This window comes from Rhipicephalus microplus, unplaced genomic scaffold, assembly GCF_043290135.1.
Source record: "Rhipicephalus microplus isolate Deutch F79 unplaced genomic scaffold, USDA_Rmic scaffold_18, whole genome shotgun sequence".
Classification (NCBI taxonomy): domain Eukaryota; kingdom Metazoa; phylum Arthropoda; class Arachnida; order Ixodida; family Ixodidae; genus Rhipicephalus; species Rhipicephalus microplus.
Window position 1 is genome coordinate 10,177,249 of NW_027464591.1, and position 26,278 is coordinate 10,203,526.

General features: G+C 44.1%; 1 protein-coding gene across 2 annotated transcripts in view; it reads left to right on the top strand.

Annotated features, from left to right (window-relative positions):
• Positions 1-22,871, top strand: part of LOC142785144 (gamma-secretase subunit Aph-1-like) — a 181,707-nt gene extending 158,836 nt beyond the window's left edge. For both annotated transcript variants that reach the window (XM_075883586.1, XM_075883585.1), the window contains exons 2-3: positions 13,437-13,638; positions 22,187-22,871. In XM_075883586.1, the coding sequence (XP_075739701.1) occupies positions 13,602-13,638; positions 22,187-22,581 (432 nt within the window). In that variant the 5' untranslated portion in view covers positions 13,437-13,601 and the 3' untranslated portion in view covers positions 22,582-22,871. The remainder of the gene's footprint in view (positions 1-13,436; positions 13,639-22,186) is intronic.
• The last annotated feature ends 3,407 nt before the right edge of the window (positions 22,872-26,278 follow it).

Genomic DNA, 26,278 nt, shown 5'->3' on the forward strand with positions numbered 1-26,278 from the left:
TGATGCATAGATTTTAAGGAATGTACGTACTGTTAGAATATGAAATCTTTTGATAAGAGAAGGCAGGCGGGATTCTTCGTATAGGATATTGTTGGCAACATATTTGGGTAGCCCTAGGCATAAGCGTAAAGATTCGCGTTCTAGCAGAATCAGTGGTCGAACTCTGTAGGCCGGAGCGCCAGAAAACAAAACACAGCCGAATTCTAGTATCGGTCGAATGTACATGCAATATATCATAATGAGCACGTCTCTACGCAAACCGGCACGATAATTACTGAGCCTGCGCAGCATCCCTACCGCACGTGCTCCTTTAGCGGCCATGTTTTCTATGTGGGGACTCCAGTTTAGTGTTTCGGTGTAGGTTACCCCCAAGTACCTAACTGACTCGACCTGAGGTATGGTGTCCTGCCGGTACGTTAGTGAAATTCGCACTGGGGCATTTTGTGCGAAAACTATGATTGTACTTTTGTTCGTATTGAGGCATAGGTTGATATCCTCCAGCCACGTTTCCAGACTATTCATGTATGTCGGCAGAATCAGGTACAGTGTGTGAATATCCGTCGACGCAGCAAAAAATGCAATATGATCGGCATACACATAGACCTGTACATCTTGCTGTATGGGAATGGAACATAGTAGAGCATTAAATAATAAGGGCGATAGTACTGACCCTTGCGGTATACCTCTCGTTTGCCTGTATACTGAAGAGTTGACTCCAGATTGCGAGCAGTAAAATTCTCTATCACCTAAGAAAGCATGGATCCAGGCCACAAAGTATTGAGGAAGTCCTAAATTCTGAAGTGAATCTAGAAGTTTAACATGCTCCACGCTATCATAGGCTTTTGTGATATCTAAGGTTACCAAAGCGGAGTATTGTTTCTGATAGCGAGCAAGTTGAATTCTGCTTTCGAGATCCACGTGCGCACACCAAATGGAGCAACCACGCCTGAATCCAATCTGACATGGGCTCAGTGTCAGTTTTTCTGACATCCATCGATCTATACGTCTATATAAAATTCTTTCAACTAGTTTTACTAGGTTCGATGTAAGTGTAATGGGCCTGATATTATCTAAGGTAAACCCAGCGCCTTGCTTCTTTAATAATGGAATCACTTTTGTCATTCTCCAAACAGGTGGGATCCAAGAGCTTCTAAGTGAGTGATTGATAATTTCGAGTAGGCCAAGTGGGAATATTTTATGCACAGATTTTATCACTGATGTCGTCATGCCATCAGGACCAGGAGCCGAATGTGGTAGTGTTCTGACTACGTTTGCTAATTCTGCAGGCGTAACCTCTTCAAAATCCTCAGCCCTTTGGGGGGACTGGGCTTGGTATGAGAGAAGTGTCGTAAAGCGACTTTCTAGGCCCTGAGCTATATCTTCTAGAAGGGCCTTCAGTTCAACTGGTGATGATACTACAGATTCTATATTTCTTTGTACCGGAAGAACTTTCTTAGTTCTCAGAAAGCGAAAAAGTGCTTTTCTATTGACCGGCTTTGACAGGAACTCACATCGGTCGTTGTTAAATTTGTCCTTCGCATTAGCGATGGTTCTCTTAAAAATAGACGCTGCATACTTATAATCACTCCAGTTCCTGGGACACTGGTTGAAGATTAATTTTTTCCATGCAGCCTTTCTTAGTCTATAAGCCCGCGAACAGTCCGCATTCCACCAAGGGTTGGTAGACGGTTTAGCGCTTTCAATGGTGAATTTTGATTTATTTAACGACTCTTTTAAAATGTCGCTAATTCTGATGGCGTCTAGTTCTGCATCATTCGTTTTATTAGATAAAGCGCCTCGTAAGGATTTCTCGAAAGCATTAAAGTTTACATGTGTTACGGCAGATCTATTCTTGGAGGTTGTTGGACATACCACCTCGAACAATATTGGCATATGGTCACTACTTGTTCCCGAGTTAATCGCAGACCATGATAAGATGGAGAGGTTAGCGTTAGAAAAAGTTAGATCGAGTACCGAGGAGGACTGATTACACATAAAAGTAGGAGTTTTTGTGTTTATGCATATAAAGTTATTATTGTTCACCCAATCCCATAAACGTTTGCCATTCAGATCAGTTTTAAAACCCCAAGATATATGATGAGAATTGAAGTCACCTACTAATACAATATCTTTTTGGCAATATTGAACTGCAGTATCTAGGACGGAAGAATTTAGAACACCCGCAGGAAAATAAGCATTAATAAATGAGAATGGGAGGGACCCAGGAATAGTAATGCTTATTGCTAAAATCTCGCTTTCTGAAGCCAATGACTGATAAATAATTTTAGCTCTATGGGCGATTTTAGATGAGATAAATATTGCCAAACCTCCAGCCCGAGTTGGGCGGTCTAGACAAAATGTGCGGTAATTTTTAATCCTAAAATACTTAATTTCTGCAAGCCAAGTTTCTTGTAAAGCAACAATATCAGGGGAGTAATTATCGCAAAGTTGAAGTAAATCTGTGGCTGCTGAAAAAATGGAGCGGCAATTCCACTGTAGTACTTTTAAATTCCCTATTTTGAAGAGATACCAGCAGCACTCACTGCTTTCTCTAAGATGCTATCCTTTAAAAAATCTTTTTTTGATGGGTTTTCCTTCTGATATCTCTTATTTCTTGATTTAGGACTAATTGAGGACCGTTGTGCCTCAGGAGAAGCACGTCGTTTCATATTTCTTGAGTCAGAGTCCATTTGTTCTGGTTGTGAGACATGAGAATCGGAGTCCGAGCTCAAATCTAGGTCTTGTACAAGAGGCTTAATTATTCTACGGCCAGTGTTCGGCGTGTTTGGCTTTGACTTCGAAGGGCCTGGTTCCGATGGAATATCAGTAACCTTAACTGGTGAAGGGGGCACGGTAGGTTGGTTACCTCCCTGCAATATTTGATTCAACTGAGTGCTCACTATTTGTGCCAATGACTCCGTTAGGCTCACGAATAGAGATTCCATAAGTTTCGTCATGGCCTTTTCCACCGTTGATGTTATTAAATCAGGCAACGATGAGTCAAGCATCTGGTTTGCCCGGTTGGCAACGGAGGCATAGCCACGTGAGCGCTCAGAAAGAATAGATCAGGCCTCACGCCGGGAGCATCGTTGTTGTTCGATGATCTCTAGAAGTTGCAACTCACATGTCCTCATGGGGCAACTTTCATCGTCAGCCGCGTGATTTCCTCTGCATAGACAGCATCTCACCTCTTGGGTTGAACATTCGTCGGGTTTATGTTGGTCAGAACATGTGCGACACCTCACATCCGATCTACATCCCTTGATGGTATGCCCATACCTCCAGCATTTTTTGCACTGCAGTGGACGAGGGGATAGTGCATCAACACGATAAATTAGTGGCCATGCCTTAATTTCGGTTGGTCGAGCCGTGCCGACGAAAGTCACAATCACTGATTCTGTGGGGACCTTTTTGTTCTCAACGTTACGCGAGCATCGAAATACAGAGACTGCTCCTGCGGCCGCAAACATTTCAAGTATTTCGGGTGGTGTAAGGCTCAAGTCCACTCCTCGAACTAGTCCCTTCACACAGGCCAAATGGGCAGGTACGAAACAGCTCACCGGATTTGAGGCAAACGTTGTGCATTTTAGAAGATCTGTGATGCAGGCCTGGTCCGGCGAGCAGCACAGGATGCCTCCACGCCCAAATTGACGCACCTCAGTAATGATGATGATGATGATCCTTGACACTCTGGCGCACACCCACAAAGGGGGATCGGCCAAGAACCGGGCGGCAGGATCTTAACTAAAAGGCTAATGGTTTTTCAAAGAAAACGTAATTTTGGGCTAAAAAAATATAGAAAGGAAAGCCGAAAATCGAAAAAGGAGTATATCTGAGCAGGGAGCGATGCAGGCCATCAGATGCGATTTGAGACAGAGGTAATGGTGGGTCTATATATATATATATATATATATATATATATATATACATATATATATATATATATACACATATATATATACATATATAGGCAGATTAACATGGCAATCGCTTTGTTTCAATTATGTATTCAAATACCGCAGAGCAGACGTCCCTGTGGCTATAACCGAATTTAATGCTGCCAAACGACAAAATTACTGCCACATTTAATTCTAATCCCAATTTTTCAAGTGGAGCTACCAGGTATCTTTTCCGCTGATGAGAATACCGGCGACAGAACAAAAAGAAGTGATCTATCGTTTCCATTTTTTGGCAAGTCTGACATAAAGGTGACGCCTTTAGACCAACTTTATGCAAATAATAATTCAGTTGAGGAATTCTGCAACGCAATCTTGTAAAAGTAACTTCCAAGTGCCGTGTTGCACACCACTGTCTATTCCAGCGGCATCTTAGATGTGCGAAATCTCGATATTTATCCAATGAGTAGTAGTCGTATTCACGCAAACAGAGGTTTCTAAACCTTATTGCTGTCGCGTAAGCCGTATCAGGCAAAATCGGGATAATGGGACCGCTAAGAGATACTGTGGCTAGTGCATCCGCCATCTCATTGAGATATATGCCACGATGACCTGGTACCCATAAGAGCTGCAGTTTTTTCAAATTTGTCGGTATGAGTTGTCGAAACATGTGCATAAGTGTTAAGTTGGCTCCTGAAGACAGAGCAGCACATACTGAAAAAGAATCTGTAATTACGACTGCTTCCGATTCGCCCAAAGGAAGTTTCCGTAGTGCCAGTACAATAGCAAATAATTCTGCCATGAATATTGGTGTGTAATCTGGGAGTCTAACCGAAAAGGACCAGTCAAGGGAACGTGAGAAGATACCTGCCCCAGCCTTTTCATTTGATACGGATGCATCGGTCGCAATTATGTTGTTCAAGTTCAAATGCGCCAAGTAATCCAGCAGCCGATCATTTAAATATTGAAATGGCATTTGCTTTGCGTTAGAGGGATAAATATTCTCAAATTCTATCATAAGATCTAAGTTAACGTCTCTTGTTGTGAAAATATGTTTTATTTTGACGTTCAGTGGTTCTAGCAGAGCTTGAACGAACAAGATCTGTGGGCAGTGGATTCGTGACCACCAAGTTTCAAAAAATAAACTTGGTTCTTTAATAAAAGCATAAAAGGATGCTCTCTGGGGCACAGTGTATAGTTTTAAAAATGTTTGGATAGTAAGCATTTTGAATCTATTTAACAATGACGGTAGACGCGCTTCCATGTATAGCACGTTGTTAGCAACAAACTTGGGCAGTCCAAGGCACAGTCGTAAGGCCTCCCTTTCTAATAGTATTAGCGGTCTCATTTTATATGTCGCACTGCCCGAAAATAAGACGCAGCCGAATTCCATGATAGGACGAATGTACATTTTATAGACCATTACCAATGTATTTCTTCGCAACCCCCTTTTTATGTTGCTGAGCTTGCGTAACCACCCCATGGCTCGTGTTGCTTTGGACGCAATGTGATCGATGTGGCTTTTCCAATTTAACGAGCTGTTATATATGATGCCTAAGTATTTAAGTGAATCCACCTGGGGAATCTGCTCTGTGCCATACATCAAGGAGATGTTAACAGGATCCCTGAACGAGAACGCTAGAAGCGCGCTTTTGTTTACATTTAGAGACATTCCAATTTTTTGAAGCCATTCCTCTATCATGTTTAGGTAATTCTGTAATGTCTGATAAAGTAATTGCAGATCACTGTTTGTCGCAAAGAAAGCAATGTCATCTGCGTAAAGATATAAATGAATATCGCTATGTGTTGGAATCGAACTGAGGAAGATGTTAAACAACACCGGTGAGAGCACTGCACCTTGTGGTACGCCACGGTATTGTCGATATCTGTTAGAAAAACAACCCCTTTGAAAGCAATAAAACTCTCTCTCCCTTAAAAACTCTGCTACCCATGATGTCATGTATTTTGGTAAGTGTGACCTTTCCATCTGCTCTATTAGTATTTTATGCTCCACTTTGTCATACGCCTTGGCCAAATCCAGAGTAACTAATGCACAATACTCTCTTCTACGCCTAGCCAACTGTATACGACTCTCCAAATCCGCGTGCGCACACCATATGGAGCATCCCGATTTAAAACCAATTTGACTGGGGTTCAATATTGATTTCTCCTCAATGTATTTTATCACACGTGCATTCAAAACTCTTTCAGTTAGTTTAACCAAATTAGATGTAAGAGAAATTGGCCTCACATTGTCAAGTGTATACCCAAGCCCCTGTTTTTTAAGTATCGGAATTATTTTGGAAAGTTTCCAATCCGCCGGTATCCAAGAAGTAATCAATTGGTAATGATGGCACCTCAGTAATCAATTGGTAATGATGTCCGGATTCCCATTCATCTTCTTCTTTACCATCGCGTGGACGCATGGTGCACGTTCGTTCTTTTCTTGCTTGCTTGAACCTTTCTTGTGGCTCGTACCCGCTAAGGAGGATTGGCCAAGAAGCCGGCGGGTAATGTAAGTGAGCGATTTAAGAATATCCAGGCTATAAAGGAATATGATTACTTTGTTTCGACAAGACACGATTATTTGGCACAATGTTGAAAGCGAGTGGAAGAAAAGAAACGATACGATTTTTTTTAATAACTGAGGCATATTCATAATATAGACTTCTCATGTAGGTTAAGTCATTACAGTGTAATACTGAAATGCTAAATAATAAAATACTAAAAGTTTTCTTGGGCCTTAAAACAATATTGCACACACCTTCCTTGGTGATTGGCCAAAAATTCGTAGTTTAAAATTTAGCAGATATTTTAAATAATGTATGAATGATATACAACAACAATCTCATAAATAATAGAGTACCAGGTAAAATATAAAAGAACTGCTGCAGACCACACTGCCACATTCCAATGATGGATTGTTTGGTTAGTCGGTTCGTAGATGAGTGGCTAGGCCCACTACACAGAATTGGCCACGAATCGGCGTTGTTGTTCTCTAGAGAATGGTACGGCCAACCACGGGGGATTGGCCGCAAACGTGCGGCAGTATAATTTATGAAAAACGGGGGAAAAGGAGGGGGATATGCGAAACGGTCATTCATACAGGAAGCAAGAATATTTGTAGTACTTTGGTTTTGAAATCATAGAAATATTTAAATAAATACAGATAAAATGAATGAATAGACCACAATAAATGAGTCGACGTACCTATAATATTACCAAGGCAATTTTCGTTTCTTGTATATGACTAAATACAGCATCATATACGACACAGTAGCAATGTCCCAGTGCCGACACCCCTAGGGAGAGCAATGCTTTTGTAAAAAGCTCAAGGCGCCCTTTTTTGAAGATGGTTTGCGGAATCTTCGAATTAGGTTTCGATGTCGGGGACATTCGTGCAGCAGAAGCATTTCTGGGGAAAATAACTGAAAATCTTAAAAACGTATTTTTCAGGCAAGCGAAAACATTATGGCTGCGCACGGAATTCATCTTTGAATGCTGAAGAGAAGGAGAATGTTAAATAAAATAATTGTGTAAAATTAAATATAAATAGCAATTTATCTCTATTTGGATTTGAAAGAGAACGTTTGAATTCAGTGTCCGCCACACCTGGCTAAATTCCTTAAAGTGTTTGTTTCACAAATAACAATGGGAGAGGAAGTGCTAATAGCAAGGAATAACAGCCGGGAACGATAGTGTTGAGTAACAGTATCAACGGCAGTAATAAAAACATGAAAGAAAAAAAACGCAACGACCACTTCTTTGAAAAATAAAATTGCAATGTTAAAAAGACGAAACCCTGGTGCAAAACAAAATAAGAGGGTAACAATTGTACGCACGCCTACAGTGCCATAATAAAATTCTCAGAATTGGCACAGCCAGCAGCAATTGCAATCTCTCCTTTTCAATGACGTTTACTGATTCTCGCCGCATGATTTTCGTTGTATTACCTTATTATTCGTTTTTAATGCTATAAGAAACTGCCGGTTGTCAAGCGGCTCGTACAACCATGCGAATCACAGAGTGCTTCGAAACGCTTCCTGGACTTTGTTTTGCGTTCGTATATATTCATAAAGATGGTGCCTCAGATAGGAAACTTTACAACGTTCACGGTTTGAAACAATTCATTAGAGCGCGTCATAATTCACAGCATACTTCAGCGTATAGACAGATACGTAGATAGAAACGCTCTGATTACCGGCAGTTTGCTAAGAAATGCTTCGCATTTATTAAAGAACTAACAATAGAGTGTGCTCCAACTTGTAGTCGTGGTGATTTGACGTCGCCAAATCGCTCCAAATTCGGCACAATCCCAAGTGACCTCAAATTGTGCTGCGCCTAGCACGATGCTAGAAGTATCAGTACTAATAGACCTTACTAATTTTTAGGGGGGGGAGACCACCCTTCAGAATGAGTATCCACAAGGTACCGAGCACCAGCACGCAGCACTCTGTCCGTGAGAAAAATCTCTGGGTTCGTGACCGGCACTGCGGCTTGAACCCATAACTACCTCATTCGGTATAGGACACTCCAGCTCCAGCTACGAGCATACTTATTATTTCAAGCGCCTTAGATGCCTCAAACGAGAAAATTGTCCAATATCTCACGCAGGCAGAGTCACCATAAATGCTGCAGCATCACCATCATGTGACGACGTCCCCCTACCATGACGTCTTGACGTCACAGATCGCCGAAACCGGCGGCATCATCAGGACCTATACTGACATCACGTGTGGTAAAGTGACATGATGACGTCATCACATGACATTGTAGCACATGACATCGCCTTATGAAGTGCCTTTGATTTCGGAGGCAGCGTAATACCACGTAAGCTGCAGAAACCTTTCGTGGGCTTGAAGGGCAGGTTGTTATATCAACCGAAGGGGGGGGGAGCACCAGACCTCGGCGGAACACGACACACTTGTAACAGGAAAAGCTGGAAAGGTGGCCTTTCTAGGGCCTTTTTAAACACTTTTTGAGTCTCTGCTGTTATATAGGGCGTCGCTGCCGACTACGGCGCTATGCGCTGGCACGCGCTCGGCGGCCACCGCAGAGAGGAAAAAGAGGATGGAATAAACAGGGACGTCTCCTTTACCTTAAAGAAAATCATCTCAAAATTACTTGAGCTCTTTCTAAATAATAACCATTAATCTAGTATGTATGATTCGCCCGATTCATGACCGATCACCCAGAGTGGGCAAGGGCCAATGGTCCAAGGAGCATCATCATCATCATCCGTTCATGCTGTGATAGCTATGATCCCTTAAGGAGCTACGACTGCGTAGTTTCTTAGGACCCAAATAAAATTTTTTGACTGACTGACTGTGCCTTCCATGGGTTCTACGCTCGATGTAACAACTCCTACAAGTACACTTGCAGGGTACCCACTAGGGCATTGGTCATCATAATGTTTTTTTTTTAGTAATAGGGCAGCATTCCCTATCACTACGCCATTTTTCGTCGTTCTTCACAGAAGCATGGATACCCGCTAAAGGCTGGCGAGGAATTTTGTGCGATTTTTCGATGTTGTGTGTGACGGCAACGAAGAATTATGCGGGAGGCTTCTATAATGGGTTCGGGCAGTCGATGACCTACTGGCTACATAATTTGCATTGTGTGATGCCTAATTGTTCCTTTGGTGTTCTAAAATGGTTTATTACATGTATTAAGCGCGATTTCTGTCACACATTATGTATGTCTAGATCAGCTTGCAAATGAGTTTTAAGCACCGGCATAGCACATTGGTTTATTACTGGGCTGCCACGCAGGGCACTCAGGTTCGAAAACCATTCTGTCCTTGGTGTTTTAATTATTTAATTTTCAGCGAAAGCTGTTGTGGGATCACAACAAGAGTGGCGTGTGCCATAGTTGCCCACCGCGGCGACACTGTACCGCGGCCGCCTACAGTGTCCGTAAACACTATCAAGTAAGAAAAAAACTTAGTAAATAAAAAAAAAACATTAGGGACTCGATGAGATTTCAACCTGTGTCTCCCTGAGTCAGCCCAGTATTCTACCACTGAGCCCCACAGGTACTTGAAGCTTCGTTGCAAACTGATCAGTACCCTTTCGACGGTAGTTTTCTTAGTGGTACATTGGCTTCAGCTGCTACGACGTCCGCAACTCCCCTGAGGCCACGCGTTTCAGCTTCACAAAGTGATCATATGTACGAAGTGCTTGGACGATGATTTTTAGGGGCGAAGCTCCTGAAAGCGGCACTTGTTCGTTCCTTGTAGTAGTAGTAGTAGTCATAGGGTGTAACCAGTCTTCGATTTTGACCTGAAAGGTGGTGCAGGTGGGAGATTTTTTCTGAGCGTTGTTGAACAATAAAAAAAATGCAGCGTGCGCGTTAACTAAAAGCCAAATTCTCCTGTCTCTCATTACCCTTAGCAGCCATTGGCAAGTACATTGAGACTATCTGACTAGAAAGGGCTGCTACGTTATACTCGCTGGGTGTAACCTCCTTGGTTTTAGAAAGGTTTAGCGAGCGTTGGACCACAGTGCGATGAATACAGTGAACTAGTATATATCGAGGTGGTTAAAGGTGGGAAGTAGACACGAAGCGCAAGCCGTAAGAAAGTGTGCGTGTGCCTCCTCTAGTTCAGTCCTTAAAATGTCCGCTGGATGACGGTGCTTCAATATGAGGAATATATGATGAAAAGATGCGAGATGGTAGTACTTGGAGTGTTGAATAGGTGGACCATCAGACATACAGACAGATGCATAGACGGACGCACGGATGGCTGCACGAATGGATGGACGCATGGATGGACGAGGAGCAGATGCATGGACGAACGCAGGGACGGACGCACAGATGGACGTGCGGACGCACGAACAGACGCACGCACGGACGGGCGGATGGACGCGCGGGCGGTAACACAGGCGCACGCATGGACGGACGGAAGCAAGAACGAATGGACGGACGGATGCTACGCCCCACTCTCCATCATTCACTGCGTGGATATGCTGCCATTTTTTTTCAAGAGCTTGCTCGCCAAGCTTTGGTGCTCGGCGCAAGCCCCTTGGCGTGTCATAGGTTCTCCCGACCAGTTCCAAGCAAGCTCTTCCACCATCACTCACTTCTTGGAGGTGGCGGGATTTTTTCATTGTACCGTGTTTCTTTGCATCTCAATATCTTGCTTCACACTCGTGCTCTCCCTTTCCGCTTTTTTTTCGACGCTTGCGATGAGATCTTGGTTGGGCAGTGTACACTAAACAGGTTCACTAGCGTGAAACCGGAAGAGATGCAAAATACCATTAATTTCTATAGAGACTTGTCAATAGCAGTGAAGGGACAGCGTCCTCTCATTCCTACAAACAGAATCGCAGGCAGCGTCCACTGCAGAAGCTGAGCTTTTCCTGAGCCGATGCGCTGTTCTAATTGCCACTCGGTCACGTGCACGTGGCATTACCTCTCATTAGCGAGAGAGGGCTTTCGCGAACTTTTCCTGAGCGAGCGCTCCATCTTATTGGCCTCTTAGTTGCTTCACCGTAACCAGCTACAACAACGTGAAGCACCGTCAGCCTTAGCGCATGAAGTGCTCGGGATGACCAGCGCATCATTTCGCCCCTAAATACTTTCCCTTTCCAGATGTCTTAAGTTATTTCGCAAGGGAGCCTGCGATTTTTTGAGGTCAGGTCAGTGTATTAGCCGTCATAGAAGCTGCTTTCTAGACACTTTGAGCATTACAGCTGATAGAAACATCCATCATGATTGCATGCCAGGCCAGCGACATCCTGATGGTTCTTGAGACTTTGTCACTGGAACGAGCACTTAAGTATATCTACTTCGCAGTACTAAACACTCTCCTAACACAATATAGACCATAAGCCAGTCATTATGCACATTTGCTGCCGTAACACTGTGGGAAGTTAAGATCGGCAACAATGATTGCAAGTTGTCAAACAGTAAAAGAAACAGGACCAGATTTACCGTCGCAATTTACTAATTTACGAAGCTAAAAATATATCTGGCATGAAACGTTATTTAGGTGTCGATAATTGCGGTATCTCATTCAAACTCACTGCGAAGAAGATGTAGAAGAAGACTATTCTAGCTTGATTCCAGTTCTGTCGTACTAGGAGAAACAGCAACTGTGTCTACTTCACGCCTGGGGGCAAACTTTCTGGTCAAGCACTGGAATGACCATTGTGGAGTGCATCGGCTACTCACTGATAGCGTTCGGGCCATCGCTGGCTATCTTCTGGGTAGTCGTTGCTGCCCAGCCGAGCCGGCTCGTTGTGTTCCTCGTCTCCTCGTTCTTTTGGCTCCTGGCGCTGCTACTGTCATCTGTCGCCTGGTACATCATGCGAGAACTTTTCGATGCGATGTTCGCTGTTGGCTTGATCACGTCTGTGTGTCTTCAGGTACTTCACTTTGTTCAGTCATCCTCTTACAATCGAATGAAAATGTGAAGCTTGCACGATTTTATGCCCACGCAGTATAGAAGTTGGTAAAAGGAAGTTAGAGAACACAGACTTCTCAGTGATCTTTCGAGACTGTTTGCTTACTCGCAACCGTTATGTATCGATATACAATAAAATATTGAGATCGCTATTGTCGACATGAAAATTGGAGATGGTACGATTGTTCAAAACATTTGCGACTTGATTAAGTTGACGCGAATCTCACTTGGATGAGACTATGGAATTGCTCGTTTTGTTCAATGAAAAAAAAAACACATGCCCACTAATTTAATTCCCCCAACAAGACAGCATATCTCAGTGATATCGAATTTCCTGTCCAGCGCCAGCTTTTTTTATGTATTGCGAATCAATTCCTTAATTTTATCCTATTACCTAATTCTCTGCCGTTCTTGGCTGCTTTTCCTATCCTTTGTTACCGATTCCGCCACTCTAAATACCAGACATCTGCTTATCAAACTATCTGTCAGTCTATATTCAAAAATATGTGTTCATTGGAGTGATTCATGTCAAAAAAGAGCCGGTATCTTATCTACCATTAAAGGAAAGCAAGGTCGTCGGTGGGTCGCGGAGGGTTTTTCTAGAAGCTGCCAAGGGTACGCTCGAGTGGTGTGAGTCGTATAAACCTCTTTAATTTCCGAACAACACACTTCAGATAACCTATAGGACGCCTTAAAAGTATTTTCTTTTCACTAACCTCTCTAGACTAAATAGCCGACATAATAAGGCTGGCAATTGGGCAAGTTCGTTGCATTGTTCTTGACACCGTGGTATCGGGAGAATGGACGACATTTATTCGCAATGCGAGTGCCCGTCACACAGATGTCTAGTGTCTGACCATGCATCGCGATATACATGCCCGTTTCAAGATGTAGCTCAATTAGAAATACAAACATTATATCGTTCGACCTTATGAGTTTGACCTTTCATGTCGTGCGTTTCCTTCTAGTTTAATGCTATCCATGCTCATCACAATGTAATAATAAAAAATATCCTAAAATTAAAGAAGGAAAGAGATTGAAAACTGTCACACAGGTCTCCAACGATTCCGAAACACTGCATTTCTTAAAATCCAGCCAATGTAGACGCTGATAATTCAAACTAAATTTTACAGGAATTGTTCAGGTATCTGGCGTTTCGAACACTGCGTCAGGCCGAGAATGCGCTGGAAGTGGTTAATCTCGTCGGCAGTGAGCTCGACGTGGTTCTTTTCCGCTACCACTCTACGTACGCCTGCGTCTCCGGCCTTGGCTTTGGAGCTACCAGTGCTGCCACAGCGATGCTCAACGTCCTCGCTGACGTGGCCGATGGACCAGGTACGTCGGACTCGTAAGCATGACAATACATGTATTGTCTTTATCCTAGCTATGTGTTATTATACACGCGAAGAAGTTGCCAGGAACATATGTATATAAGGGATAATTGTGAGCCACACAATGCCACTTATAGGTATCATGCCACGTATATTATATAGCTTGAGCACGTCCAACCTATCTTTCACGTAGACTGCATTCTCACAGTACTGATACCTCGGGTCGCAGTGGTGGTCAGTGTATAGTGAATTCAGCGCACTTATTTTCTATGACGAGTTCCCTCTTTAGTCGTTTCTGACAATCGAAAATGTTTATCACCCTTTTCGTCGCAGATCTCTGTCGCATGGAGCAAAAAATAAACGCCCTTTTTCAGGGTGTTCAGCAGAAACTACTTCTGCATGAATCAGTCGAAGACCGGACAAATTTCAATTCTGCACCTTAATCTCAATGAATCCTATGCCGTTGGCCTGAAATAATCTGGCCCCCAAGTGCCGCCTGCTTGTCGCGCAACGACTTCATCGTACAAATAAGAAAACCCACGAGGTAAACACGACGTGTGACACCTAACACCGCCCTAATAAGGCGAAGAGAACAAACTTGTGCAATAGCTGATGAGCGCTCCGTTGCATTAGGAATCCATGACGGCGGCACTTCGAGCGTAGTCAGACTGACTGCTCGCAATATTAGCAAAAAAGTGTTAATTTGCCTAAAATAAATATTCCCCATGGTATTCTGTCAATGCCGAGCCCTTTTACGCCTCAAAGATAGCGATTTGCCATGGAAGATGATGGCCGGTTGGACGTGTTTGTATATGTTCATGATGGTGACGTGCTGCTAAGAATGAAGTCTTTGAAACAGGTGTCTCAAACTCACCTCAGCTAGCAGCCCACAACCCGCAAACCTTAGTCCAGCATGAGGCGGGAAGAAGATCAAAGAGGAGAGAGGGGGACACCAAGCGTTCCCTAAAGCGTCCTTTCATTTTCAACAGCTGAGTTGTGCATAAATTCTGAGAAGGATATGGCGTTAGGATGGAACTTACATATATCTTTTGCAAGAAGACTTCATTCAAATCTGAACGAAGGCTCTGAAATGTCGAGAATTTGTTCAGGGGATATGTTTCAACACATTCGACAAATGGTGGACGCATTGACTTTACCACAAAAAAAAGGGGGGGGGGAGTTGAGACCAATCCCGCTACTGCGGCTTACCCAAACAGAACGTTATTGATCACAATAGGGACTAAATAAAGGCAGTGCCATAGGAAAGACACTCTGTTGAATAATGGTTGTCCGAAGGGAACACCACTTGACATTGAGAATTTTATAAAGATAACCATATTTCAATTTTCTTTAAAAAATGGGCTCAACTCTCGTATTTGTTCAGTATGTATTATATCGGACAGATAGAAACGCTAATGCCTGCTATCTCGAGTATTTTAAACGTGTGAATAAGTTACTACTCTTTGTATTTTGTGTCTACTGCGGGCCAGTAGTCTGACTGAAGTATGTAAGGTTCGAGACCGTCAACGTTAAGAGCTACTGCACTGAAATACCATACAACGACTTCAAGAAACTTCTTCCCTAAGTGTTGTTGGCCCCGCCGCGGTGGTCTAGTTGCTAAGGTACTCGGCTGCTGACCCTCAGGTCGCGGGATCAAATCCCGGCTGCGGCGGCTGCATTTCCGATGGAGGCGGAAATGTTGTAGGCCCGTGTGCTCAGATTTGGGTGCACGTTAAGGAACCCCAGGTGGTCGAAATTTCCGGAGCCTCTCAACTACGGCGTCTCTCACAATCGTATGGTGGTTTTGGGACGTTAAACCCCACATATCAATCAATCAATCAATTCCCTAAGTGTTTGCGATGCCAATTGAGGTTAACGTTAACAGGCTCTCCTATTTCGCTGCTCCACTGCTTGCAACAAGAATAAAGTTCTATCGTGGATAACGTTTGAACTCATGCCAGTAAATTTCGATTTTTAATTATGGACGCATTCACTTCGGGTGCTTTTAAGTACGACATTACATTGAAGATATTTGCAAGACATATTTTTAACAAGAAAAAGGCATTAATTGGCCATGAAATCACTGTTTACGTTTGCATACTCTTTAAAGAGGAACTCTGGCAACTTTTTATATTCACTTACTACAATAAAACTTCGAACATGTGTTGTCGCTCGTACTGTGGTGATATGTGCCAAATTATGCAACCGTAAGTCATTTAGTATTTAGAAAACCAATTATAACGATTGGCCATCAATTCTGAAATCACACTTGTAAAGGCGGGCCACCCTGTGTATGAGACCTAAGTGCCCACCCTTTTTCGAAACCCCTTTTTGCCCAGCAGACAGATGCCGCGCGCGCTTTTATCTACGAGACGACGACGACGCGAGTGCAGTTCAGTTTTCTTAGGTGCATACAGCTTATTAGTAGTCCTTGGCGTCGGGTCTTGCATTCACAATATTCAGCTACGAGGAGAATAATAAATCAAAAGGCGATGCTTCCGCAGTCAGATATCTTTTCTTAGCACTCAAGGAAAAGCTACGGAGCCAAATCACGCACATCCTACGCCAGGGAAGGTAGTTGCAGAGAAGCGCCCATATTTTCAAAGTTAAGTATAAATATTCCTCCTTTATTTTCTACGTGGAGCTTTTCGAGACAGAATGCCGCACACACCCGTAAGATATTCGTATTTCTTTTCATTTATATCTTGTGACTTCGCGTTTTTGAATGTGTGAAAAATTTCCGCCTTCTTACGTGCACCTCAAACGCTAAGCAGCGTCTGCGTATACATGAAACGCTGCTGGTGCGCCCCCGTCATTTTCCACAGCGTTATACGAGAAGCGCGCCGAAATGACTACTTCGCGTAGTGCTACATTGGCAGAAGCTCCGCCTCCATAGCTTTCAATTCATTGCCAAGAAAAGTTGGCGCCGACTATAATAGCTGAAATCATAGCGAAACTTTGTCCCTGGTAAGTCAAGATGAGCTGGCACAGTTTAATTCTGCGTCGGATGGCGTCGCCGACTTGCTTTTCGCGTGTGATAAGAGGCATGTGGGCTATGCACCCTGACCAGCCGTGGCGGTGTGTAGTGGATTTCGTGACGTCATCCAATGCCCACCATGGAGGACAGAGCAGCTTCCGGCTTTGGTTTCTGTTTTGAATAATTGTTCATCGCTTAATTAAAATTAATAATGAGCGTCTAGCCAAAATGAACCACCAAAGCTGTTGCAGAACTCTGAATACTATATTAAGCCGGTATAATCTATGTAATCTCTACGAAAGTAATATACAACAACCTCGGAAGAGAACAGCGCTTCGAGATAGATAATAGTGCATTTGAAGTTGTGAAAGACCATGTCTACATAGGACAGGTAATAACCGCGGAGCCGAACCACGAGACTGAACTAACTAGAAGAATAAGAATTGGGTGGAGCACATTCGACAAGCACTCTCAAATCATGGCAGATAGATTGCCATTATCCCTCAAGAGAAAAATATATAACAGCTGCATTTTGCCGGTACTTAGCTACGGAGCAGAAAGATGGTGACTTATAAAGAGGTTTCAGCTTAAACTGAGGATGATGCCGCGAGCAATGGAAAGGAAAATGGTAAGTGTAACCTGAAGAGACAAGAATAAAAGCAGAGTGTATTGGTGAAGCAACCAGGGTTAAGGACATCATAGTTGAAATCAAGAAGAGGAAATGGACTTGGGCAGGGCATGTAGCACGTATACAGGATAACCGCTGTTCTTTAGGGTAACTAACCGGATTCCTAGAGAAGGCGACCGGGTTAGAGGGAGACAGAACGTTAGGTGGGCAGATGAGATTACGAAGTATGCCGGTATATATTGGCAGCAGCAAGCACAGGATCGAGTTGATTGCTGGAACAAGAGAGAGCCCTTTGTCCTGCAAGGGACGTAGTCAGGCTGATGATGATGATGATGATGATGATGATGATGATGATGATGATGAATCTCTGTTTTAAAATACACCGGAATCCCCTTTCATGTTCCTAGGGGGTAGTACAAGACCTTAGATACTTGGCAGTAGACGTTGCTAAAGCGCGAGGGTAGGTGCTCAAGAATTAGATTCGTACAAACTCGCCCTAACTTCAGTTGCCTTGAGACTTAGGCTGTTTTAAATACGAAGCACTCCTTAGCGAACTTCGGCGACTTTGAGCGTATCTATCTATCTATCTATCTATCTATCTATCTATCTATCTATCTATCTATCTATCTATCTATCTATCTATCTATCTATCTATCTATCTATCTATCTATCTATCTATCTATCTATCTATCTATCTATCTATCTATCTATCTATCTATCTATCTATCTATCTATCTATCTATCTATCTAACCGCCAATGACTTTTATCTCTCCTGGCCGTTTCGATAATGGTATTGATACCTAACTCGGTATGGCATAACATGATTGTATGAAAAACATATTTGACGAGTAATAACATCAAAATCATGAAAGGTATATCATGGATGTCAAGATTTACATTTCGTGGTCCTGCAGCTCTTGCGGTGGTTTCGCTCACACGGCATGTTGCAAAACTGGTGTGGTATGACATGATTGCGTGGCGAACACAAGCGACAGACCCTAACATGAAAATCGTGGTATGCGTGTCGCGTAACAGCATGATTACATGCCACGCTCATGATGCGCTCGCAGCCGTTTCGCTAGCGTCACATGTACCGAATTTGGTATCACAGTACGGGAATGGATGACGAAGGTATGTGACAGGTGCAAACATAGTCAATAGATGCGTGTCATGTAACAACATGACTACATGCAACATGACTACATGACACATCCATACATGATAATCACGACATGCATGTCACGTAACAACATGACTACATGCCACATTGATGAAGCGGTCATGGCCGTTTCGCTAGCTTCACATATGCCAAATTTGGTATTACGTGACGCCAATGGATGACGAAGGTATGCGACTGGTGTGAGAATGATGCGCTCACGGCCGTTTCGCTATCTTCACATGTACCAAACTCGGTATTACGCTGCACGAACGGACGACATAGGTAAATGACACATCCATACATGATAATCACGACATGCATGTCACGTAACAACATGACTACATGCCACATTGATGAAGCGGTCATGGCCGTTTCGCTAGCTTCACATATGCCAAATTTGGTATTACGTGACGCCAATGGATGACGAAGGTATGCGACTGGTGTGAGAATAATAATCATGCAATGCGTGTTATGTGAGTACATGACTACACGCTACAGTCAAGGCGCCAATACATTTTGACGTGACGTGGTGCGCGTGCTCGCCGGCGTTCATGTCGTCGCGTCACGCCGTCGTTGCCACACCAAGCGCCGGTCCTGCCATATACTCACGGGTGCGCTTCGCGCTGCGTTGCTTTGACACATGCGCGTTTCAGCGCGTCCGACGTCCCTCCGTCACGAAAAGAGGGAGACGCAGTGTTGTCTGGGTAACGCATTGGCGCGAAATGCAGCATGTCGCTATCTTGCCGGTTGCCGTTGGGCCGTGCCGACGAACACAGGCGTCAGGCTTCAGAGTGCTCGCATTTTGCTAACGTAGCGTCACTGTGCCCAGCGTGCGCGCGCGTCAACGCTACATTGGAGTGTATTGGGCCCTTCATGAGGCGCTCACGGCCGTTTTCCTAGCTCGGCATATACGAAGTTTGGTGTTAGGTAACGTCAATGAATGACGAAATATATGACTGGTGCAAACATGATAATCCTGACTCACGTGTCATGTAAGAACATGACAACATACCACGCTCATAGCGTGCTCGCAGCCGTTTCGCTGGCTTCAAATATAGTAAATTTGGTATCACGTAAAGTGAATAGATGACGACGGTAAACGACACATCCAAATATGATGATCATGGCACGAAAGTCATGTACGGCATCATTTACCTCCACCTCGTAGCATTGTGCTGATTTTAAAGTCACATATGGACATTTCTCATTCGTACTTCGCATATCATCGATTCCCATTGTACGTGGGATCTGCCAATTTTTGGTTATTCACTGATATTGCGCCCGCTTGTTTGTCAAGCTGGAATAAAATGTGTCCGCGGAAGTGGTATTGTGTTATCGGTGCTTGGCTGCTCATGTGAAAATGGAGGGTTTGATCCTGGCCACGGTGATAGCGTTTAAATAACACCGAAATGCTGGAGGTCCAGGTACTGCGCCATTTCGTGACACTTGAGAAAACACCCAATGGTCGACATTTTTAGAGCCCACCACTACGGCGCGCCTCATAATTATATCGTGCGATTTCGCCATGGAGACCAGGAAAAGTTCTTGTTTAACTCAATAATAAATCATAAATAACCTACGAGTAAAAAATTTGGACCGGTTGAATGGCATTTCAGCCAATGCTTGATTGATGACAACCTGTATTTATCAACCTCGCTACTTCAAGTAATCTAAGAAGGTGGTAATTATTTAGTGCAAGAATCAGCAACTTGGATAACGCACGCATCCCGCCAGACAGTATTCTAATAAGCCGCCCGCGGCGCGATGTCAGACCCCTGTCTTCTTTCCGTATCACTTTATATGCGGAAGACGAAGTACAACTTTTGAACTAAAATGCAATTTTTGCCTGAGACCCGTTTCATTGAATGCTTGTAATATGCATGCTCAAAATAAACATGAATTCCACTCAAGTTCAGAAAATTTCTTACAGTTAGTCGAGTTCTTTCTTTTCATTTGCTAAGCCTCCCCTTCCCCACCCCTGCCACCTCTATTTGCCACCTCTATTTGCCACTGATATGTCGGCTCCCCGCAACTTGGCCCGATGTCTCAAAAGGTGGCCAACCCCTAATTTAGTGTAACAGGAAGCACAATAATAAACTGCGAAAGAGTATAACTGGTATAAATTACGGCTGCTAGAGATCTGAAACTTTGTAGAACACTTTATTAAAAGAAATATTTGAAAAATTCAACACACAAGACTATAGTTGACAGAGTGGTTTATACCATGTATGATTATTTTCGTTCTTGCAGAAAGAGATCAATTCTTGATACGGCTGTCATAGACGAGGCAATAACATAAAACAGGGCTCATCAAGAAATTGCTTCCGCTTTATTCATCTCTCTGCTTTAGATTCTTCCCGTAGGTACACGCCAGAAATTTAGAAGCGTTAGGCGGGTTCTATACGAAACATAAAACACGCATGATTGGAAAGATAAAACACGAGTAAACTGCACCACTTTCTTTTTCCTTCTTGTAAACTAATGTCTTTCCGATTTTATGGATAAAAGCACCTACACAGACAATATCGTAGTTGTAACTTCGTAGCCAATCATGGAATAAATGAGTATAGGTAGCGTGAAAACGGCCTATAAAGCGTTCAAGATGAGGGTGGCGTGATTGGTACGATTATGCTTCATTATTTAATAAATCTTATAGTTGGTCATGCCGCCTTAGAATGCACCACTTCAAAGTCACGCGCTTCATTGAAAGCGTCATTCAAAAAGTTTCGCCATTCGTAACTGCCGATTTTCATTGTGAGCGATCTATGTGTTGTCCACATTTGCAACTGAAATGTTACCAGTGAGGTGCCGAATGGGGTAATGATGCAACTGAAATGTTCTAGCAGCAGCAGTTCCACTGCCAGACACTTTCGTGAACACGTACCCACGTTTCAAAGTGAACCGAACGTTCGACAGGGTTCTGCATTTAATGAGCCCAGCCGTCTTAAATTTCATAGAATCAAGGCCTATGGCACGGAGACACTGAATAAAAAGATGCAGTGACACACAGCAAGTGCGTGTCTTTTTAAAAGAGAAGCTCCTTGGGCCCACACACCACCATCGCCGTCGAAACTCCATGCGCCAGGTAAGCGCACCGAGAAAAGCAGGTGCGTGCTCCCGGCGCAGCGTTAAAGCAGGCACCACGGATGATGGCCTGCGCTGAGCCGTGCGCGCCCCACATTCATTCACCGAGTCATTCCCATAACCGAGCGCGGCCGACGCTTTCCCTACTTGCTCCCCACGCTACCGGCTTCATGAAAGCCAGCAGTGAGATCAGGCGCATAGTCATTTGCCTTTCATTTCTAAGAACCTTCGCTCAACGGTTGAATTCGAAGTGACTTTGACTTTGAAAAGGAAAAAAGAAAGAAATGAGCGCAGTTTCGTTACTGTCTCTCTTAAACGAGGGCACCTCCACAGTTCTGTGCAGGGAATGGGGGAATAGGAATTAAACGGAGAGGAGAAAAGAGGCAAGAAAAAGGTAGAGGAAAAAAAAGCGGATTCAAACTGCAAGTCGCGCGCGCGCAAGATGAAGACCCGTATGCCACACGCAGTCGACGGAGATTATCACGACGAAGGCTGGGGGTAGAATGATGTGCACGTTTCAACGCGGGCCATCGGTTGTATTCGTACTTCGGAACTGCTAGTTTTTCGGGTGTCTTTATGATGTGCCGCGAAACATCGTAGTTTTGGATGCTGAACGCGTACTTCGCTGGTTAGCAACGTCATCACAGAATTTAGGTTCGATATCGTGTAAGGACCTCCACCCGTATTCTTTTGGGACATGCAGGTACTTTGGGATTCTTCGGCGACCACAACAGTATGGACTACGTCTTCTTCTCGGCGATGGCTTCGAGCTTCTCAGTGCTGCACACATTGTGGAGCGTAATAGCCTCCCGGGCTCTGATTCTACGGCAAAACTGCGTTTTTCTCTTCGTGCCCGTGGCCCACTTGTTCACGTCATCCATGACGATGCTAACTCAACAAGCGCAAGTGGACGTCAGGTACAAGGTCATTCCTTTCGTATCAGTCGGCGTGGTGCTCTACCTGACGGCCGTGACGGCTTTCATTGTGTCCGGAGGTACACCGAAGAATCTGCTTAGCTGTCTCGAAAATCTGCGACGTGGCACAACCATGCCTTCTAACGTACCTGAGAGACTCTTGTTCCATCCGGGGCCTCTTTAAGGACAACGGGCACATATTTGATGAGACATTTTATCTGGACTTCAAGATGATAAAGTTTTATTACTATATTTTTAAAAAGTAGACGTCTGCCTGCTTTGGTGGAGTATCACTAACAGCGCAAGCCTTCTTCTTTTGGATGTGTTGCGCAAAGCATTCTTATCCCGTTTTACAATCCTCGTTTGTTCATGGTACCGACAGATCTTGCCTTCGACCGAACTCAGTCAGGATGATTCGCTGCAAACGGAGAATGTGTTGCGTACAAATAAATAAATAAATAAAGCTCAACTTCATATGGCTCCATTCAAGTTATTTCTCAATCCAGAAGCTGCAGACGTACACAAAAAAGACAGTAATGGGATTGTGAAAGCTTGCGAAGAGAAATTCAAAAACAGGAGGTGTATACAGATACCGGCATTTTGACAAGTGAATTTGTGTTTTTTTTTTTGAGGACATGCGTTAGTGATTTATAACTTGAGATATTATCAGAATATGCGTAAAAGCAGAATGGTTTAGTAACGAGAAAAGGCAGGGCAAGAACGAGACTTATGTGGTGCGCAACATTGACTAGCAATCATCATTTGTTCGATTCTTTAGTGATTATCTATAATGCATGACACTGCCGCTTAGTAAAATGTGCACAATACAGCACTTGGTGCTGTGCAAAATGACGTAGTTTATCTAATAAACGAATTATGGTAAAGCGATGGATCACAAGATGAAGCTTTTGTTCTCAAGCCAGCATTCATCTCGCTAAAGAGAATTCTGTATTATCGTCGGTAGTCGCACTGCTGCCATTGTCGCATTGTACGAGATCGAGCTTGGACAATGCATATCTCGCTATGTCACTTTCCGTTTCCTATTGCACGTGCGTCGGGCAAGGACAAATAGGAGCAGGAGCATGGTGATTAGTATCAGTGCGCAAGAGACCATTTCACAGTGTTAGAAATGCAACATCTGAGGCTGCCTATAAGGTGGCAGTCTTGCTGCACGTTTATTCCTTTACACTCTATATTTTCTTCGTCTTATATATGCACCCGCACGAATTAACTGTAACAACATGACTTTCTGATCTTTCCTATTTTCCTCACTTTAGCCTTTTACATCACAATCAGGTATATTCGCTGTCTTTGATTTTGACCTGCTCGAACGAACTAAAGAGGCAACGATGGCGAGTCCTCGAGAGAAAATTATTCCGGCTATCATACGATAGGTTGTCATAGGAGCCCATGCGGTCCCGAAAGAAACCTGCAAAGTCCAGAAATGCGACATGTTAGAGGAAGTGCACGAATAGTTAAAGTTTTGAAAAGTGTATTAAAGCGAGTGCACAACGAGATTTATTAAAATAGGCGTGTTTATGGCCTGATAAACACAGCAGTCATGCTTGCTTCATCACAACTTGCGAACGAAGTAGTCATTACCTGTCCTAAATAGACACATTCCTACTTGGGACAATGACCAGGGGGCCGAACCGTGAGAGTGAAATTACTAAAATAAAAAAATTCGGCAGATCCGATGTACGTAGTAAATCAATGGTATGCGAAGCATGTGCGTGCAAGCTGTCTGTGTTGCAACTTTTTTATTGAACGAAACGTTATGAAGTTGCGCTCAAGATATTTACAAATGCACCCATAGACATGCGTTTAACAGTCGCATATGTTTTATATAACCAGTTGATTACAGTAGAGTAAAGATTCCAACAGCAACATGAGTATTAGCAACATCAGCAGCGTTAAGCTGATATAAAGCACTGCTGCTGCGAGGATCGTAGCCGCGGACAATGCTACATAAATAAACTTAAGCGGATGACACTTGACCACAATTGATGTAAAGCTGACGTAACAGCTGCATGGTAGGAGAACTTATGCAACGTTTACAAAATTGGAAAGCCAGCACTCCACCACAATTGGCATTACACGAACGATAGGATATATTTGAAAGGTTGTTCACTTGGCATGACTCTGGAGTAGAATACTTGATTGGCACAGAGATTTATTGATTGATTTGTGGGGTTTAACGTCCCAAAACCACGATATGATTATGAGAGACACCGTATTGGAGGGCTCCGGAAATTTTGACCATACCTGGGGTTCTTTAACGTGCACCCAAATCTGAGCACACGGGCCTACAACATTTCCGCCTCCACCGTAAATGCAGCCGCCACAGCCGAGTTCGATCCCGCGACCTGCGGGTCGCGGGATCAAACTTAGCCACTAGACCACCGTGGCGGGGCCGGGGAACAAAACTTAGGTAGCAATCGTGGCGCAAGTAAGCAAGTAATTATTAATTTGGCAATAGAATTGCGCGAACTTGCTCGGGAGGAAGGCCGTCTTGCCGCAGTTCGGTTAGCTCATAGGCGAATAAGCCAGTCGTAATACTCCTCCAGGAGATCCTTAAAGGAGAGGTAGCCCTCCGGAGTTATCAGTCCGGAGTAAAACGAGGGGTCACCAACCTCGTTCCCAAAGAGTTCTCTTTTGAGGTTCCCAATGTACGTCTGCGTTTGAAGGTAGAACACTTTTTTATTGTGTTAATTCCAAACTGTCGGCTTAAGGAGCACCTCTCCATACTGAATCTTTATAGCTCACAATCAGATGCTCGGCAAACTTCCGATGCGCTTCTGTGCAAAGCCACCAATGTCGCAGGCTCGGTTCCCTTGGCACTTACTGGCGAGTTCAAAGCGCATCACCAGGCATTTCTCGGCACGTCTCGGCAATTCTGCAGCGAGTGAGGGACACCACGCCGTACCTGGCTTTTCTCAGGAACGTTGAGCACCTCCTCTGGCAGAACTTGCATAGAAACCTGGGGAGAGACCAATTTATTTTGTTGGTCTCCCGCGAAATTGAGGTACCACCACCGCGAGTTTTCAAAATTGTTGATTCGGACGTCTTTAGGGAAATTCTAAAGCGCGATGAAAATGACTACAATGACCTTGGTTACCTACTCCAGCAGCTCGCCTTCTTGAAGCTTCTTGAAGCGAAGACCTTCATACTGAACAGATGGCGTACGCAGACTGCTGCAAAGCGATATTTGCCCGTCGCCCTTAGTTTAAAGTAAGTTTATTGACAGTATGAAGCCTCCCTGCCCTCATTGCGATGAGAAACGATGCACCTTATCCCACATGCTCTGGCAATGTACGGAGCTTCGCGATGGCGAGCCTCTAAGCACAGAGGAGGCCTGCGGGACGGCAATCACAATCTGGGACCAAGAGGTCCAAATCTGGGCTGTCCAGAGGACGCGCAGTTTAAGGGAGGGCATGCCCTTCCTGTCCGAAGGTGTGGGTTGCCCGCAGCCGACCCCCCCTCTTCACGAGCTCCTCAGGACAATGTATGACATGCATTGTCCTGTCAAGAGCATCGGCTCCTCGGGACAATGTATGAATAAGGTTCGTTGGAGGGTTGGAGCATTAGACAACCCCCTCGTTACGCTTTCGCATTGTGCGACGCCTGATTGTTCTTTCGCCTTTTAAAACGTCTTATAAGTCGTATTAATGCGATTGCTTTCCCATCCCCAAGCCTGCCTAAGGCAGGTTTGCCAACAAGTCCCAAGCACCGGCATTGCTCAGTGGTAGAGTACTGGACTGGCACCTGGCGGACCCAGTTTCAGCCCCACTGTGTTATTAGTACTAGGTTTTTTTTTATAGTTTCGCGTTAAGGGGTTGCGGACACTGGCGGTCCATGTTGGCGGCAGCTGCGGACAACCA